Source organism: Talpa occidentalis, unplaced genomic scaffold (genome assembly GCF_014898055.3).
Source record: "Talpa occidentalis isolate TD23 unplaced genomic scaffold, MPIMG_talOcc4v2.1 talOcc4.6, whole genome shotgun sequence".
NCBI classification, from domain to species: Eukaryota; Metazoa; Chordata; class Mammalia; order Eulipotyphla; family Talpidae; genus Talpa; species Talpa occidentalis.
Genome location: NW_023604972.1, coordinates 886,165 through 903,570, shown reverse-complemented (window position 1 = coordinate 903,570; position 17,406 = coordinate 886,165). Strand labels below are relative to the sequence as shown.

At 65.9% G+C, this 17,406-nt stretch overlaps 2 protein-coding genes across 6 annotated transcripts in view; one reads left to right on the top strand and one right to left on the bottom strand.

The window, feature by feature from the left end:
- The first annotated feature begins 324 nt into the window (after nt 1-324).
- Nucleotides 325-2,820, top strand: MFSD10 (major facilitator superfamily domain containing 10). The gene is made up of 12 exons (XM_037529448.2): nt 325-498; nt 575-671; nt 769-872; nt 975-1,133; nt 1,200-1,361; nt 1,596-1,704; nt 1,800-1,911; nt 2,003-2,111; nt 2,200-2,290; nt 2,370-2,417; nt 2,508-2,597; nt 2,673-2,820. Exons 1-12 carry the CDS (start codon nt 325-327, stop codon nt 2,786-2,788), a joined length of 1,371 nt encoding a protein of 456 aa, XP_037385345.1. The 3' UTR covers nt 2,789-2,820.
- A 375-nt stretch (nt 2,821-3,195) lies between these two features.
- The window catches only part of ADD1 (adducin 1), a 49,125-nt gene continuing 34,914 nt past the window's right edge, over nt 3,196-17,406 (bottom strand). The window contains exons 10-17 of one of the 5 annotated variants that reach the window (XM_037530752.2): nt 16,429-16,773; nt 14,143-14,244; nt 13,475-13,564; nt 12,705-12,797; nt 8,881-9,037; nt 6,278-6,376; nt 5,714-5,749; nt 4,664-4,705 (exon numbers count right to left, since the gene is read on the bottom strand). In XM_037530752.2, the coding sequence (XP_037386649.1) occupies nt 5,730-5,749; nt 6,278-6,376; nt 8,881-9,037; nt 12,705-12,797; nt 13,475-13,564; nt 14,143-14,244; nt 16,429-16,773 (906 nt within the window). In that variant the 3' untranslated portion in view covers nt 4,664-4,705; nt 5,714-5,729. Of the gene's footprint in view, nt 4,706-5,713; nt 5,750-6,277; nt 6,377-8,880; nt 9,038-12,704; nt 12,798-13,474; nt 13,565-14,142; nt 14,245-16,428; nt 16,774-17,406 lie in introns of all 5 variants that reach the window. The other 4 variants (XM_037530748.2, XM_037530749.2, XM_037530750.2 and 1 more) reach the window with 4 other exon arrangements.

Below are 17,406 nucleotides of genomic sequence, written 5' to 3'. Positions count from 1 at the left end.
CGGCGGCGGGCGCGGGGGGTCGGGGGGCGCCGGGGGTGCGGCCGGGGGGCGGCGGCTTCTCGCGGGGGGCCGGGCCGCGCCCAGGTCCCCCTGCCGGGTCCCCAGGGCGGCGGGGCGCCGGCGGGCGGGCGGAAGGGGAGGCGCGGGGCGCAGCCGCTTCCGGGGCGGGGGCGGCCGGGCGCGCAGGGCCGGGCGGGGCGCACTCGGCTCCCGGGGCGCGGGCGGGCGCGCGGGCGGCGGCGCGGGCTAGAGGCGCGGCGTGCGCGGGGCGTGCGCGGGGCGGCCCTCGCGGGGAGGGGGCGCGGGCGGGGCGCGCGGCCCGCCATGGGCTGGGGGGCCGGCGGCAGCTGCACCCCGCGCCCGCCCATCCGCCCGCGGCCGGCGTCGGAGCGCCGCGTGGTCGCCGTGGTCTTCCTGAGCCTGCTGCTGGACCTGCTGGCCTTCACGCTGCTGCTGCCGCTGCTGCCCGCGCTGCTGGAGCGCCACGGCCGCGCGCAGGTGAGCGCGCCCCGCCCCGCCCGCGGCCCCCGCGCGCCCCCCAGCCCGGCGCGCCCTCATCGCCGCCCGTCCCCAGGACCCCCTCTACGGCTCCTGGCAGCGCGCGGTGGACCGCTTCGCCGCGGCCGTCGGGGTGCCGGCCGAGAAGAGCTACCACAGCGTCCTGTTCGGAGGTGGGGCCCGGCGCGCGGCGGCGGCAGCCCGAGGAGCGCGAGGCCGGGGCGCCGGGGCGCCGGGCCGGATCCTGACCGACGCCCCGGCCCCGCGCAGGGCTGGTGGGCTCCGTCTTCTCCCTCCTGCAGTTCCTGTGCGCCCCGCTCACCGGCGCCGTCTCCGACCGCCTGGGGCGGCGCCCCGTGATGCTGCTGTCGCTGGTGCGGCCCCTGGGGTGGTGCTGGGGTCCGAGGGGCGTCGCCGGCTGGCCGGCCCCGCTCTGGGCCCCGTGACAGCACCTGCCCCTTGGCCCGGCCCCGCAGGCAGGACTGGCCGCCTCGTACGCCGTGTGGGCCGCCTCCTCGAGCTTCGCCGCCTTCCTGGCCTCCAGGGTCATCGGGGGCGTGAGCAAGGGCAACGTCAGCCTGTCCACGGCCGTCGTGGCCGACCTGGGCTCGCCGCCCGCCCGCGGCCGGGGCATGGTGAGTGCGCGGGGGCCGCGCGGGCGGGGCCTGGGCGCGGTCTCCGCTCAGCCGCCCTCTCCCCAGGCGGCCATCGGGGCGGCCTTCTCGCTGGGCTTCACGCTGGGCCCCATGCTGGGCGCCTCCCTGCCGGCCGACGCGGTGCCCTGGCTCGCTCTGCTCTTCGCGCTCTCCGACCTGCTGTTCGTGCTCTGCTTCCTGCCGGAGACGCTGCCCCCGGAGAAGCGGGTACGAGAAGCGGGTGCGGGGCTCCGCAGAGAAGCCTGGCGGGTCGGGGGCTGGGTTGGGTCCCCAGAGGGCCGCCCTGGCTGAGGCCGAGGCAGGCCCTGCCGGCCGGGACTCCTGGGACTTTACCCTTCGGCGGCCACGGGGGCCAGGGGCCGGGGCCTGCGGGGCACAGAAAGCTGGGTGGGCGCAGCCCGACGCCCCTCGGGCGGCTGCAGCTCCACAACCCCCGCCCAGGCGCCCTCCTTCGCCCTGGGCTTCCGGGCTGCCGCGGACCTGCTCAGCCCCCTGGCCCTGCTGCGCTTCTCAGCTGTGGCCCAGGGCCGGGACCCACCCTCGGGAGCAGGTAAGAGCCAGAGCCTCCAGGGCAGGGGGGGCGGGCTGGGGGGGGGGTGCGCCCCACCGGCAGGGCCGACGGCCCCCAGCTGCTCCTGTGCCCAGGGCTCAGCCGCCTGCGCCGCCTGGGCCTGGTCTACTTCCTCTACCTCTTCCTGTTCTCGGGCCTGGAGTTCACCCTGAGCTTCCTGGCGCACCAGCACTTCCGGTTCAGCAGGTGGGTGTGGGGCCCACCCAGGGGCCTGCTGGCTCCGGGGCGTGGGGGCTGGGGACGTGGGGGCGGGCCCGGCGCTCACGCTCCCTCCCAGCCTGCAGCAGGGAAAGATGTTTTTCTTCATCGGCCTCACCATGGCCACCATCCAGGGCGCCTACGCCCGGCGGATGAGCCCTGGCCGGGAAGCAGCAGCCGTGAGGCGGGTACGAGGGGCTTCCTGGAAGCGGGGGGGGGGGGGGGGTCGGCGTCCTGCAGCTGAGGGGCGTCCTGAGTTGGCCGTTTGTCCCCCAGGCCATCCTGCTGCTGGTCCCCGCCTTCCTCCTCATAGGCTGGGGGCGCTCGCTGCCAACACTGGGCCTGGGCCTGCTGCTCTACTCCTTCGGTGAGTGGACCGGCCAGGGCTGGGGGGCTGGAGCGCTCGGGGCCCGCCTCTGGCTGACAGGCTCCCCGTGTCCCCTCAGCTGCCGCTGTGGTGGTGCCCTGCCTGTCCTCCATGGTCGCCGGCTACGGTGAGTGGCCCGTCCCCCGACAGGGAGACCCAGGCCCCTGGGGTGGGGGCCGCCCCTGACAGCCTCCCTCACCCCCACCCCCCCCCACAGGCTCACCCGGGCAGAAGGGCACCGTCATGGGCACGCTGAGGAGCCTGGGCGCCCTGGCCCGGGCAGTGGGGCCCGTGGCGGCCGCCTCAGGTGAGGGCTGCAGGGAAGCCCCGGGGCGTGGGGCGGCGCCCCGCCTGCAGCCTCCCTGACTCTGCTCTCCCGCAGCGTACTGGCTGGCCGGGGCCCGGGCCTGCTTCACCGCCTGCTCGGTGCTCTTCCTGCTGCCCTTCCTGCTCCTGTGGGACCTCGGGCCTCCGGAGCAGACGCTCAAGGCCCAGTAGCCACAGCCCCGCAGCCCCGCAGCCCCGCGGGACATGAGACCCGCCCTCCCCGTGCGGGGCAGCCGCCCTGTCGTGCCGGCCAAGCGGGCTGGGCTTCTGCGCTTTCCACCCCGCGGACAGCCCAGGCCTCTGAGCCACAAATAAAGCAGCTATTACCACAAGTGCCTCTGTCACTGCCCAGCGCCCGCCTCCCAGGCCCCGCCCTCAGCAGAAGCCGCCGTGCAGGGACGCTCTGCTGGGCTGTCCTCGCCACAGGTCCCGCCCCATCTAGGCCGATCGCGGGGGACGGGCACCGGGACACGGCCTCTGCTCCTGCCCCCACCGCGGCCCAAGGCCAGCTCCAACGCAGGCACCCGCGGGGAGACGGGCGGGGGGTGGGGGGTGACGCAGCGCGCTCCCTGCTGAGGTTCAGGCGAGGAAACGGCTTCAAGGTTTTATTTGTGAGTAAAACACATTACGGTGAAGGACGCGGCCCGTCCTCCCAACCCGCGCCCGTGCGTGTGGCTACACTTCATGTGGTGATACAAAGAGTTAAAATAAACTACAAAAGTGAAATCAAGGAGCTGCGCGGGTGGGAGGCGGCGGGGCTGCAGGAGGCGCCGGCGCCTGGCCAGGGGACCACGCCCGCAGCCTTGGGCCTGGAGCTCGAGGGCAGTGGCCACGCGCCAGCCTCGGGTCCTGCCTGGGCCGGGCTGGTGGGACGCCGGGTCTGGCACTGGCCCTGCCCCTCCCAGGCCTGTCTGGAGGGGCTCCTGGGGCGGCTCCATCCCCGGGAAGCATCCAGGGAAATAAACTAAGCCTCGAACCGGGCTGGGGGCGCCTGGGACGGCGGGTGCCAGGCAGGGGCCGCGGGGACTGTCGGGACCGACTGACTCTGCCTTGAGCTACGTTTGATGAAAACCAGAGTCTTCCCGGCGGCATCAAGGCCGAGAAGACAACCTTCCTCAGTCAGGAGAAGAACGCCCTGCTGCGACCACAGCGGGCCCTAGGGAGAAAACCAAAGCGAAGAGCGGCCTGGGCCTGCGCGTGGTCGCCGTCACAGGCGGGGCGGACCGCCGGCCTGCTGAGCAGCTGCAGGAAGGTCTCGTCCCCTCCTGACGGGCCCCACTGAAGTCTGGGGGCCCAGGGGGTGAGACACGGCCCTGAGCCTGGTTCTGGCGGGTGGCTGGCGAGACCATGCATAGGTTGAGCTGGGGGTGCACAGGGGCGCTTGCTGCTGGGGTTCCCACCTTGTCGGGGCCCACGGGGCCCCAGGCGGGCGGCGGGCACTTGAGTTCTCACAGGACTGAGGGTTTGTACAGGAGCAGAGTCACCGAGCGGAGGACGCCGGCGGGAAGCCCCCTGAGACCTGGGGGGGGCCCACCCTGCCCGCCGGGACGGCAAGACCGAGGCGGGGAAGTGGACAGAGCGGGCGCGGAGGGGCCGGGAAAGCGCGTCTCCTGGCGGTGGGCTGGGGGCGGGGGTGGGGACCGCGCGAGCACGAGGGTAGCACCGGTCTCCGAGGGCTGGTCACGCTGAGGGGAGCGCTAGCTACGTGGCGGGCGGGCGGGCGTCGCATTCCATGGCGCGAGAGACAGACGAGACACGGGGCGGGGGGCCTTCAGGCGTCGCTCCTCTTCTTGGTCTTCTTCAGGAAGGAGGGGGTGCGGAACTTCTTCTTCTTCTTGGACGGGGACTTGCCGGGGGACCCGTCGCTGCCCGGGTCCGCGGGGGCCCCCTCCTCGGCAGCGGGGGAGGCAGCCTCTTCCGCCGCCGGGGCTGGGGCCGGCTCGGGGCCGGCGACCAGGGTGGGCCCTTGCGGCTCCGAGGCCGGGAGGCCCGCTGCGTCCACGGGCTCGTCAGGGGACAGGTCGGGGAGAGTTGGCTTGAAGGTGGCCGCGTCGCTGTCGTCTCCCGAAGTTGGCTCCGGCGGCAGGTCTGGGGGCGGGGGAGGAGAGGCCGGGTTAAAGGGCGACTGCCCAGCCCTCCAGGGGGGGCCCGAGACAGGCAGCGTCCCCCGCACAGAAGCTGCCTCTGCGCCCAGCTCGGCGTTCCCCACGACCGGTGTGGGCGCGCCGAGGGGCTCAGGGGCGTGGGGCTGGGCCGCAGCGTGGGCGGCGCGCCCCGGGCCCTCGTGGCACACAGGGAGCCGACCCACCCAGCCCAGCCCAGGCGCGTCCCGTGGCTGAGGACACCCCAGCCATGGGGACATGGCGGGAAGGTTTGCTCCAGAACCTGGGGCGAGTGGGGGGCCGGGGGCACTAATAGCAGCAGCAGCAGCCCTGAAATGATTTGGGTCCACAGCACCTGGTCTCCCCGAAGGGGGAAACCACGGAAGCCGGTGAACCTCCCCAGACCACACACGCTGCAGAGCCAACAAAGCCGCTGCCGGCCCGAGCTCGTGGACACGCGTGCGCAGTGGCTGGCTTTGAAGAAAGCCAGGGCAGGCCCCGGGGAAGATTCCGCGCGGTTGGGGGAAGCCAGTTTTCTGGATTGTGTTTATCAGCCTACGAAGTTGCAAGCGACGGGCCTGTTAGCAACACGGGGTTTGGCCGCTGGGAGCCAGCCCAGGGTAGGGCGGGGAGACCTGACTGGGCGGCGGGGCGGCCGTCGGGCTCGGCCGTCACACGCGGCACTGTGGCGGCGCCTGCCGGAGCGAGGCCAGACGGGCGCGGCCCCCATGGCCACCCGCCCCGTCTGGGCCCGCCTGGACTGTGTGTGACCCCACACGGCAAAACCTTCCCACCGAGTCTGCGCTGAACAGGACAGACTCTGAGGCCCAGGGAGCCCGGGCAGCGCACTTGGGCCCCTACCCCTGCCCCTGCCCCCTCCCAGAGCGCAGGGGCCTGTTTTTATGTGGAATGAACAGAAAACAAAAGCGAATGAACAACGAGGGGGGGGGGCGCAGAGCAGGCGAAGCGCGGGCTGGCGGCGGGCGGTACTTACTATGGCGACAGGTACTCTAGCACATCCGCCTCCCGTCTGTGCCGCAGCCACAGGGAGAGAAAGCACAGGAAGAGAATCTACGCACGCGGCCGTGGCCCCGTCACAGGAGAAGGGCCGGGCCGTCCCGGGGCCGCGGAGGGCGTGGGAGGCGAGCCGCGGGCTCCTGACAGGCAGGGAAGCACGAGGACGAGACCGGGGCGGACACACGGGCCACAGACATGCGGGGGCCGCCTGCGGGGCCGGACGCCCCCGACGGGCAGGCAGGCATCCTGGCACCGACACACAAGACCTCTCCAGAGGGGAGTCGACAGCGAGGCCCAGAAGGTGCAAGCAGTGGGCAAAGCCGACGTCACAGGAGGTGGGCCCGAGTCACCGCCCACCTGGGGGGGCACCTCAGGCGGAATGTTCGGCCTCGAGTCACCAGGACAGAAGCAGGCGGGCGGCCCAGAGCACGTGACGGACGGTCTCCCGCGCACACGCACGTCTCCACGCGGCCTGCCCTCCCCGCACGCCCAGTGCCCTCCTGCTGGATGACAGCGCGCCCCCACCTGGCCCGGGGCTCACCTTCCTCAGGCTTCACCGGGGTGCTGGGGGGAGTGTGGGGGGCCATCGGGTGCTCTGGAGGGCTCTTTTCTTTCTGTTCTTCAGGCTCATCCGGGTTCTCTGCAGAAAAACGAGGAGGACGACGACGCGGTCAGGATCGTCGGGTGCCACGAGCCCTCCCATCTGGCCATCACAGAGGGGGCGGCAGGGCTTCCTGGGGGGGCCTCATCCTTCCCCAACTCCCTCCCAGCGGAGGAGGGGAGGCCTGCTTGCGACGGGGCGTTGATCTAAACTCCAGAAGCATTTACTCAACCTTGGACATAAGGCTAATTTCCACCGTTACCTGGACGAGAACCTCCCCGAACGGCCCTGCTGCGCAGGGAGCCAGTGGCGCCCCCCAGAGGCCTGGCCTGTGAGCACGGCTCTGGCTTTTCCCACCTTGAGTATTTTCTACCAGGGATTGTAACTTGGCCGTTGTAAGGCCTGTTTTCAGTTTCTGAAGTAAAATACATGCATAAGGACCAGAGGGAAAATGGCAGGAATTAGGACCCAGAATTTGGAAAATCTACTTTCTCATTTAAAGAAAAATGCAAAACCGTATTATCCTTATTCTTTAAATCTCTCCTTGCATTTTTCACATTACTAACTTGGGGCCAATAGGTCCCACTTTTGAACAGCAGCTGTGAGCAGAGCCTCAGGCCTCACAGAGCTACCAACCACCTTCCTATGCCAAAGGCCTGGGCAAGTCTTGCCTGCATGAGCCAAGGCGAGGCTGCCCGTGGCCACCCCCACCAGAGGGACTGATCTTGACAGACACCTTGAATTTTACCCGTGACTCACGGCCCCTGGGCCTCAAAGGCCAGCATCAGTGGGGGCCGGAGTCTCCTGGCAGCCGCTCACCACTGACAGCTCAGGATGGAGGTCAGTTGCACCACCCCCCGCACTGACGTGCAATAATGTCCCTCCTGATAGAGCTCAAATGAGGGGACACTATGCATCTTGTAATTTGACTCAAAAAAAAAAAAAAAAAAAAAATCCAGGCTTTCCAGCTACCCAAGGGCCGCCACACTGAGAGGCACAGAGGGCACCGGGTCCCGGACAAGGGCCAGCATGCCCAGGCCGTGCACCCAGGGTGAGGGCTCAGGCGCTGTGTGCAGGGAGGGGCCCCCGGGGACACACGTGGAGGCGGGACCCAGCGAGGGCATGCAGAGAGCCTGCCTCGTGCACACCACTGACAGGAACCAACAGGCTAGCCCTCAACCCAGCTCAGCAACAGCGTCCACACGATGCGTCAGTCACACAGACTGAAGAAGGCAGGCTGGGACAGACCTGGGGCGGGCGTGGGAGCAGAGCACAGCTCCCTGATGAGCCCCACCTGGAGGGGGATGGTGTGAGCCTCCTGGGGGACCCAGGGCACATGGCGCCAGGCAGGGCACTGGGGAGAGTGTTCAGACCCTCCTGGCAAAGGGGTCAGGGGAACCCCATCTCTCGTCAACCTTCAGGCAGCTCACAGCCCAGAGCCCGCCGTGTTGAGCAGCCCGCCCCATGGCTCCAGCTGGCAGCCATCTTACTCTTCTGAGGTCAACTAGTCCCATCACGTTCACCGAAAAAAGACTGCCCTGGTCAGCGAGTTACCGAGAGAAACAAAGACTGCACAGGCATGAGGTCGCCCTCACCCGTGAGCGGGGACGGGCTGGAGCAGCCAGCACGCCAGACCTGCCTGGGGTCCCTGGGAGTTCTGGAGGCAGAGCACCTGTGAGGGACCCCGTTGTGAGGACTGAGAGGAGGGTGGCTGTGGGGATGGCTGGGCACGCGGAGCCGACGCCAGGCCTCCGCGTGGGGCCCGAGAAGGTGCCGGCAGATGTGCTGGGTGAGCGCCCACAGGACACGTGGAGGAAGGAGCCCCGCTCAGAGGCTTTGGCAGAGGACAGCGCAGGCCACTGGCCCCAGCACCTCAGATGACTGCTTCGCAGACGCCACCTTCTCCAGGAGAAGGCTGGCAGGGCCCACGTGCAGCCTGACACCCCCACAGCAGGGCCCGTGTGTCTGTGTCACACTTAACCAGGTGTGCCCGCTGCCCTCCAGACACAGCAGTGCACACGCAGCGGTGTCTCCCACCACGGAGCTGTGGCACGTGTGACCAACCGTGCCGTGTTTCCACCGGACACATCCAGGCAGGCTTCCCCACTAACAACCCTGGTCAGGAGTTCCTCTGTCAGTCCTGCCTGCTGCCCAGGGCCCCGGGGGCAGAGAACCCTGTGAGCACTGCCAAGGCCTGGTAGGGACACCCGGGCTGCTGTGAGCGCCACACAGGTCCACGCCCTCCTGGCCCTGCCCTCCCACCCGCCGTGTGCAGGAGAACGGGCCTGGCTGGTGCTGGTGGGCACATGCGAGCCAGGGCCCCACTGTGTCTGGGGACAGCACAGAGGCTGTCTGGAAGTCAGGGGAGGGATGTGGTCTCTCACACGGACTCTGGGCCCCTGCTGCCCAGGACCACTGACAAGCATGTATGCCTTCTGGGCCCTTTAGACCTCGTCGAACGAGTGGGCGAGAAACGGCACCGGCATCGTTCTCCCGCCTGTCCTCAGTGCCACCTGCGCCACCCTCTGCCCAGACCTGCTCACCTTCAGGGCCCCTCTGCTTGCGCGCCACCTCCCTACGGTACTCCTCCAGCTCCCGGTCGGTGAGCGTGTTGAAGGGATTGGGGCCTGTGGTGCTCACGATGACGTGGGGCTGGTACTCCTTCTCGATGATGGCCTTTGAGGCCGTGACCAGCTCCCCCTGTGAACGACAGAGACACCCCATCTGCAACAGCCTGCCAGGAGCAGGGCTTCCCTCCTCCCAGGCCAGGCCTCGGGCAGGCGGGGTGCCCCTCAGGACTGCAGAAGCCCCCTCTCCTGACACAGGCGCGGGGGAGGACAATCTGCCAGCTCCATCACCCTCCTGACGCCAGAAAGGGCCCTGGGCCGCAGCACTGGGGAGGCTGCCTGGGGCTCTGTTTTCTGAAGAGCACAGCTACGTTCTGTTCTTGATGATGCGTTTCGTTTAAAATCATCGCCTAGAACTTCCCCCAAAACCTTTAAAGATTACAAAATGGTGCCAAACAGCAGCGCTTATCTGGGAAATCTGGGAGACTGAAAATGGTACTGCACAAAGGGAAACCAAGCCAGGCACAAAGGGGCCTCCCAGGCCAGGCCTCGGAGCGGGGTGCAGGCAGGCCGCCCGCCCGCCCTGCACGGTGCTGTGCCCCCAGGCTCTGCGGCTGCCGGAGGGAGTTAAGCAGACCCAGGCCCCGACACCTGGACAGGTGCTTCAGAGCCGCTCGGAGCCCAGCCAGGCCTGGTCGGGGCTCCTCTCAAGGACGGGCAGCACAGGGGCGGGGGCGTCCTGCATCGAGCACATGTGGCAGGACCCGGGAAAGGGTGCACGTGACGGCTGGCCAGGCCGCAGACCTGGGGCGGGGGGCGGGCCAGGGTCTGCTGGGGCGGGCAGCCTGTGACTAGACAGCGGGAAGGCCAAGGGGAGCCTCCTCCTGACAGCCTGACACCTGGCCGGCAGTCTCCTTTACAGCAGCCCTGCCTCACTGGACAGGGTGGCGCCTGCGCCCGTGCCTGACCCAGGCCTGCCCCCACCCTCCCGAGGGTGCTGAGCCCCACTGAGCGCTGGTGCACTGGGATCTGGGCCCCTGGCTGGTTGCATTTGCACCAGGCTTCCCTGCCAATAAAAATAAGGCTGGGGAAGCACCAAGGTCACGTCAGTCAGAAGTTCAAAATCAGTAAAGGAATAAACTCCGCAGAACCAACCGCAACCCATGGGCAGCCTGGCCCTGGGCTGGGCGCAGCGCCAGGTCCCGCCCCCACCGGCAGGGGGCCCGCCTCCAGAGGTGCCCAGCCCCGACAGGACCTAGGGACAGAGGCAGCAACCTGGGGGAGAATCGGGGGCTAGCTGCTCTCCCCCACGGGCCCCACGGAGGCCCTGGTTTTCCTGCTCCCAACCGCCTAACAGGCACCTCAGCAAGAGATGCCCAGGAGCTACCCGCACCCAGGCACGACTGGGATCGCGGCCCTGTCGCTGACGCGTGGCAAGGGGCTGGCCTCGCTGAGCAAATGGGCTCATCTGTGAAACCCACTTGGACTGTGACATACACCCTTAGCTCATCATAGGTGCTCAGCACCCAGCCACCACGTGAGTCCACAAGACAGGCCCAGGCCCTAGGCATTTCTGCCCCCCCGCACGGCAGGGTAGGCACAGGCCAGGGAAGCTGTGCATGCAGATGATGGCAGAGGCCTGCCCGCCCTGAGCTCAGCCTGAGCTTTCACTGCTAGACTTGTCTGCAACGAGATCCAGAAGGCAGTTCAAACTGGGTATGCCACACTTGAGGCTGCGGCCCTTCCTCCGCAGAAGACGGGACAAGACTCCCCTGCAGGATAGGCCAGGCCTCTATGGTGGCGCAGGCGGTTGAGCACCACACTGTGAAGCTGTCCGCAGCCTCTGCAGCGCAGGTTCGATCCCGCCGGGCAGTGAGAATCCCACATGGCGCAGCAGACCGCTCCTGTCTGCCCGCTGCTCCCCTCAGCAGTGTGTTTCAGTCAGTCTGCCTGTTCTGCTCCCCACTCTGTCTCTGGTGAATCCTCTCACCCCCCGCCCCGCATGTCTGGCCTGTACCCCGGTTCTTGTATGTATGTATGTATGTATGTATGTATAAATAAGTATATAAAGGAAAGGCCGTCTTCAGGAAGAGAGAAACCGACCCTTCCAGAAAAGCCCACTCCGAGTCCCCAACACCAGCCCTGCAGGTCTGCGACCAGGAAGCAGGAGTCCAGACACTGGCCTCCCAGGAAAGAAATATTTTCAGGTATTTGTGGAACACCATCCTCCCCACCCCATCAAGGAGAAATCTGACTTGCTAGTGAGCCAGAGGGAGCAGCGTTACCTGTGCTGAGGCCCACGCAGGCCGGCCTGCCCCAGCATCGAGGGCTCCAGAAAGAATCACAGCCAGCCAGCGGGTACAAGCGCAGGCACCAGGAAGAGCACAGTGGACAGGAGAAAATGTGGAGCCCAAGAGGGTTCCAGGCCTGATGCCCCAGCCCTGGCTCAGCACGCTGCCGCTGCCCTCTCCCCCTGACCCAAGCCCGCCGCGCGGCACTGAGACTGGAGCATGAAGAACTGTCAGAAACCCCAGCCCCGCACAGTGACTCCCAGGCAGCAGAGCTGGGTCTACACTTCAGGAAGCCACGGGTCGCTGAAGCCACCATGCCTGAACTGGACAAAGCAAAACACCCTGACTGGGCCGGGTCGGTCCCAAAGGCTCTGCTAACACAGCCAAGCAGCCTGCCTCACTGCGGCACTAACCAGGCACACCCCGCAACCTTGCACCGCAAGGCAACCCCAAGTCTGCCAAGTGGGGCTGTGGGACAGGCGCTGGCTCACGCCCTCACATCTGAGACAAAGACTTACAGGACCATGACCTTGACCCCTCACGCGCAGCACCGAAGCAGGACAAGAGGCCGAAGGAGCCAAGGACCGGCACGGCCTCTGCCCTGCTCTCGGGGGTGCCCCCGAGATGGCAGCAGGAAGTCAATCCCAAGGGCCAGGAAAGGAAAAGCAGGCCCATCAGAGACAGTGGGGAGCAACATGTCACTGGCGGGGTCCTAGACAGGACTGCAGAGTCTCGTGACCGGGACACGGCTCAGGTGCTCTCACTGGATAGCGAGGCCTGAAGACAGCCCCTGGGGTGCCGTGGAACTCAGGCCAGACTGGACAGAGCCGCAGCCTCCTCTGCCCTCAGCACTGAGCTCCGCACTCCAGCAGCCCGCGGGCCAGAGGCAGTTTCCTTCTGCCAGGAAAGTCAACCCCAAGCTCCCACCCATTCAACAAGGAAGTGTGCGTGTACGTGGAGAGATGACCGCTCTGGATCTCAAATATTCACGTCTCTCTCCCTTGTAACATTCAAGGATTTTATCCAGTGTTTTCAGAAGTGAAAACGAGCACAGTGCATGCATCAACAGGGCTGACGAAAGCTGCCTTGTCTGATTCACACTCTCCTGAACTGATGTCTTCCAGTCAGACAACCCTAGTGCTGCCGGCCTGTGGCATCCAAGGTCACGGCGCAGCAGACAGTTGGCAGCTGCTGGCAAGCAGCACCTTGTAAAAGACAAACTCCTAAAACCCCAGAATATGCACCAACCACAGCCACATGCAGAACCTTGGCAACGCCTACACCCCGGCGACGGGGGCCTCTCGACCACAGCGCGCAGCCCAGCGTTGTGAGAACCCCCATCACACACTTTAAGAGAAGGCAGCACAGAACCTTCTGTGGGCTCACGGACAAGCCAGAGGTCCCTAGCAAGCCACCGTGACAGACGAGGCAGCGCCTGGCGAGCGGAGACCAGGGGCGGGGGGCAGGCCGAGCAGCACTGGCAGGCGGGAGGCGCGGGGCAGTGAGTACCTTTCTACAAGACAGAGATCTAGCGGGGCTAAAGGTCTGCCCTGTGAGCTCGAGCCCTTCGATTGTCTCCGTACAGTCAGAGAGGGGCGCATCCTGCAACAGTAAACTGAGTCATCAGAGCCCACCAGTCCCAAGCTGAACCCCCCCCCCCGGCCTCCCTCCCCGAGGCAGGGCGGAGCTGGCAGGAGCATGCAGGAGGGCGTTGGCGGGCAGGGAGGGCGGTCACGTGCAACAGGCTGGCAGGCCACCAGGCTGGCCAGATCCTGGGAGCACAGCCCGCCAGGTCGCGGGTCCAGGCAGCAAGCACCAGGCGGCGCCTGACCCTCCGAGGCCACTACTCTCGCACCCTCTTCCAGGAACACCAGGGCAGCCCTTCGTAGAATGCAGCGGGCGCCCCACACTCACCACCTCCGTTGCCAGGCCGCGCCGTGCCGCGCACAGCAGCATGTATGGAGCAGAAACCCAGGGAGCCCACCCTCTCCTGTGGCTGGCACTCACACGACCACCTCAGGCCAGGACTACCCAGAGCAGGTGGCCAGCTGTGGCCCCTGAGGCATGCGGGCACAGAGGGCAGGCTGGGGACATGGCCTCGCATGCGGGAGGGGGGCAGCTCAGCGGCTTGGGGGAAGTGGGCGATTCCTTATCAGGAATCATTTTCAACACCCGGTTGCCTCTGACACTTACCTCGGGGGCTTTCACAATGTAATGGTTTCGGGGTCACCATCAATAAGGTCACACCCATTCATGGCACAGACACCCTGAGCTCTCACCTGGACGAGGCTCCTGTCCATCACGACGCCGCACAGAACCTGCGACTGGGGGCCCGCCGTCTTGATGTCCTGTAAGTTCTGCTCCCGGATCTGAGGACCACAGAGTAACAACAGGTCAACAGCGCAGAGGCCTCGCAGTGCGTCAGGCATAGCCGCACTGCCACTCTGCCGTGCCCACGGGCTGGGGGGCCACCACGCGGCTGGATGGTGCCGCTTTGGCCTGCCGAGGACCTCGTGCAACTGAGGGGACAGAGGGCCAGGCTGACTTGGGCAGCTTCCCAGAGCCCTGGCAGGCTTGGGTCGCCCCAGTGCGCAACAGGTCAGAGCTGCCCACAGGTGTGCACCTCACGTGGCTCTGCGAGCCCTGGCAGCTCATGTGCTGCCACCGGGACACTCAAGAGTGTCTTAGTGAACACTGAAAGGCAGGCAAATTTGGGCTGCACCCCAGGCATAGGCTTTCCAGCTTCCAATTCTGCTCCGTCACGTGAGCCAGCAACAGCTCAAGAGCCAAGGGCCTCAGTCCGTCCGCTGACCTGGCATCACAGGTGAGCGCAGCTGCAGAAGTGGTGCAGGAAGCCGCGGGCCGGGACTGTCTGCTGCAGCGCGGGCCCGCCAACCTGCACACCCCTCCCTTGGGCCCCCCCAATGCCGCTGGCGGCCATACGCACCTTGTTCCTCATCTCCTGGACCTCTTTGGGGTTAGTGTTCAATGGAACAAACAGGTTAGGGACAGCAGAGGTGGAAGTTCTATGTCCCTCCTCTTTAGTCCACTGCAATATCAAGAACAGCGGCAGTCAGAACGAGGCACTGTCGGGGGAGCACAGCGTCCACGTCGCCCAGCGCATCTCACACCTGGTCATGCACTGAACGTCACAGAGAATGAACCAATGACCACACCTCCTGTGTCACCCCCGCGGCAGGACGGCCACCAGAGTGTGACTGGCTGGCCAGTGCCATTTGGAAAGCCCAGCTGAGGCTTGGGGCGCGACCGGCTGACGACAGCCAGGGCCCAGGCCGGCGCGGGACCACCAGAGCACATTGGTTCACTGCCCCGGGCGTCGTCAACACCGAGCCAGCCGGAAGCATGAGATGACAGGCCGTGGAAAGCGATGAGATGTCGCCCCCCCCCCCACCCCGTAGAGAGGAGGCTGGGCTGCACGGGCGTCGCCGGCGCGGCGCTGAGACAGCATGGGAAGCGCCTCTCTGGGCCGTCTCACCTGAGAGGACTGCTGTCTGCACCCTGACCGGGGCCGCCCGGAGAAGAGCTGGGTGACGCTGAGTATTTCACATCACTCAGTACTCGAGTACTACAAAATACCCCGGGCTGGAGGCGCTGCGTGAGCCTGACTTAGGGGGCCATTTTAGCTGCCAGTGCATCTCGGCGGTGCGGCACCCTGTGCCCCGACGCCGCCTTTTGGATTCCAATCAAAAAGGAGCATTTTAGTCAAATTCCAGCTGTTAGGCGCAAGCAGGCACTGAACATTAAAACAAGCCCATCCTAGAAAGCAAATGTTACATCTTTTGGGATATTTTCAGGGCGATCGGATGGCCATAAGCCGCAAGAGTGTCGAGGAAGCAGGGCACTGCCAGGCGGGGCCGCCGCGGAGGGTAGGAGGGCATGGGGCCGAGAGGTACTCACTGACGGCATCTTCTCAGAAAAATAAGTCCAGCTTTTTGTTAGGAACAACTTTTAGTCAAAACAGTGAAACAGCCTCAGAAGTCTGAACAGTTAGGGCAGGTCAACATACCAACCTGGAAGCTCTGCACGGACTCTGCGTGACTCCAGAGCAGTGAGAAACAAGCGTGACGGTAAGCAAGGTCTCCCGCCAACGCACACACTGACTCAAAGACCAGAAGTGGCTGAACGTCTTTTCAGACCAACGGGATCTACAGCTTGAAGCTGCTGCCTCTACACACACTTGGGAAACTGTCGGTTTCTCGGCCTATGAACTTGCGTCATCAGCAGAAGGGTTTTTAAGGCGCATTGTTGTTTAACAAGCAAATTACATAAGAACTAAACAGACGGAAATAAAAACAAGGGGAGAGGGAGGCAAGGAGGGAGAAAGGAGGCGGCGGCCGCGCCCACACCAAGCCGGGCCACGGCCAGAGTCTGCGCCGGACCCGACGGTTCAGGACACTCCAGAACCACCTGGGGGAGAAAGAACTTTCCTTTAAGTGACTCTGTGAGTGAGAGCACGTCACGGGCCCGGGAGGCGGGGCTGCCGTGGGGGCCACCGCTCTCAGGCCTCCGCACTCATCCAGCTGAACCGACAGCCGTGCACACAGGAGTGCGTTCCGCCGGGTCTCCGCAGAGACGCCACCCAGGCCTCTCCTGCTCTGCACAGCCGGGCGTAGTGAGGGCTGGGACCCTGCAGCCCCAGGACAGCGGAGTCACGGCGGCGGCACCGCACTTGGGTCATGCCGCACCCAGCAGGAGCCAGAGGGCCCCACTATGGCCGTCTACTCACATGCAACAGTCCATGCAGAAGGTAGCTGGCTGGTGGCGTTCGGAGGCTTTGGGACAGCAAGCAGGGGACAAAGCTAACGAGAGAGGACGAGGGTCAGCTGAGAGAATGCCCACGAGTCACGAGGGAAAACTGCTTAAGAAAACAGAAGACTTTTGAGAACAAGCTCCAGAGACTGGGTGGGAGCACTGCGTCCACTTCGGCAAGCCCCAGGAGGCGCGGGCGCTCCTGTGGGGCAGTGGCCGGAGCAGGCCGCGGTCGTGCCGTGTGGCTAGCGGTTCCTGGAGAGGAACAGTGAGCGCATCTTAAGCAGTTTCAGGCCGACAGCAGTAAGTCACAGCGACTGCACACAGTGGGCGTGGCCCCGGCCAGAGGAGGTTAGTGAGGAGGGTTCGCGGTCAGAAGGGCTGGATTCCCGAAGCCTCCGAAGCCCCAGCTACCCAACTTGCTCTACATCGTCTAACTATGAACAGTAAGGTAGGCACAGACCAAGCAGTTGGTAATACAGCTTGGCACGCAGACACCGGACGAGAGAGACTGCAGCAAGGGTTTCACGTGATCGTGTGTAATGTTCGTCCACACCTTAGTCTTCGCCTTGGGACTGCTTCCATTCTGCCCTTCCTCTGAAGCATCGTCACCCCGGCCAGAGTTCAGCCATCTTGTCTTCTCTCGCTGCTGCTTCTGAAAACTGTGTCTGAGAGGGGAGCCAGCGCCCGAGTCCCCGTCACTAGCAAAGGAGTAACCTGTGACGCTAGCAGGGACCTCCACGTCGCTGTACTTTTTACACCTCTCTCTCAGAGCAGGGTAGCGGTAAGGGTAGCCGGTTCTGTAACCCTGGGGTTTAGAAGAGGAAGAAACAGTCAAAATCCCGCTGGAAGGTTGTGAAGAAACAGCCACCACGGCAGAGCACAGCCCCCTCGGACTCAGCGCCTCCGCACCCAGGCGCACAGCCCAAGGGGCTCAGGCACACGCCGCCGGAGCAAGGGACGAACGCCACCGCTGCACCCCTCCTGCTGGTCACCCCCAATCAGGCGCAGCCGAGAGCCCACGGTAAGCGTTTGCCGACTCGTACGCTGCCCCTGCACAGGACACAGCTGCGGCACACAGAAGGGCCCCACCAGCCAGCGCCGAGGCCACAGGCTTCGGAGAGGACACCGACTCCACTGGGACTCTTTGCCGCAGGAAGAGGGACAGTTGGCGCCCTCGGGTGGGCTGAGGGCTGAGGGCGCTGGTAATGGAGTGAGCTCGGTTCCTCTTTAGCGCGCGGAATGCCCGCCTGGGTGTGCTCTCCCAGTACACGCTGCACCGAAACCCAACCCGGAATGTAGAGCGCCGGGGCTCCGCGGCGCGGCTCCAGCACAGGCCATGCGGCCCAGCCCACACGCTGACACATTCTCCCCTTTGAGTCACGCCGAAGCAGCATGACAAGTCACTTGTCACTGCCTCTTGAAGGGTCAGCTGTCAGCC

Coding starts and splice junctions, on each gene's coding strand:
- MFSD10 (XM_037529448.2), top strand. CDS start 325: ATGGGCTGGGGGGCCGGCGGCAGCTGCACCCCGCGCCCGCCCATCCGC. Junction 672..768: donor CCACAGCGTCCTGTTCGGAG/GTGGGGCCCGGC, acceptor GGCCCCGCGCAG/GGCTGGTGGGCTCCGTCTTC. Junction 1,362..1,595: donor CGCTGCCCCCGGAGAAGCGG/GTACGAGAAGCG, acceptor ACCCCCGCCCAG/GCGCCCTCCTTCGCCCTGGG.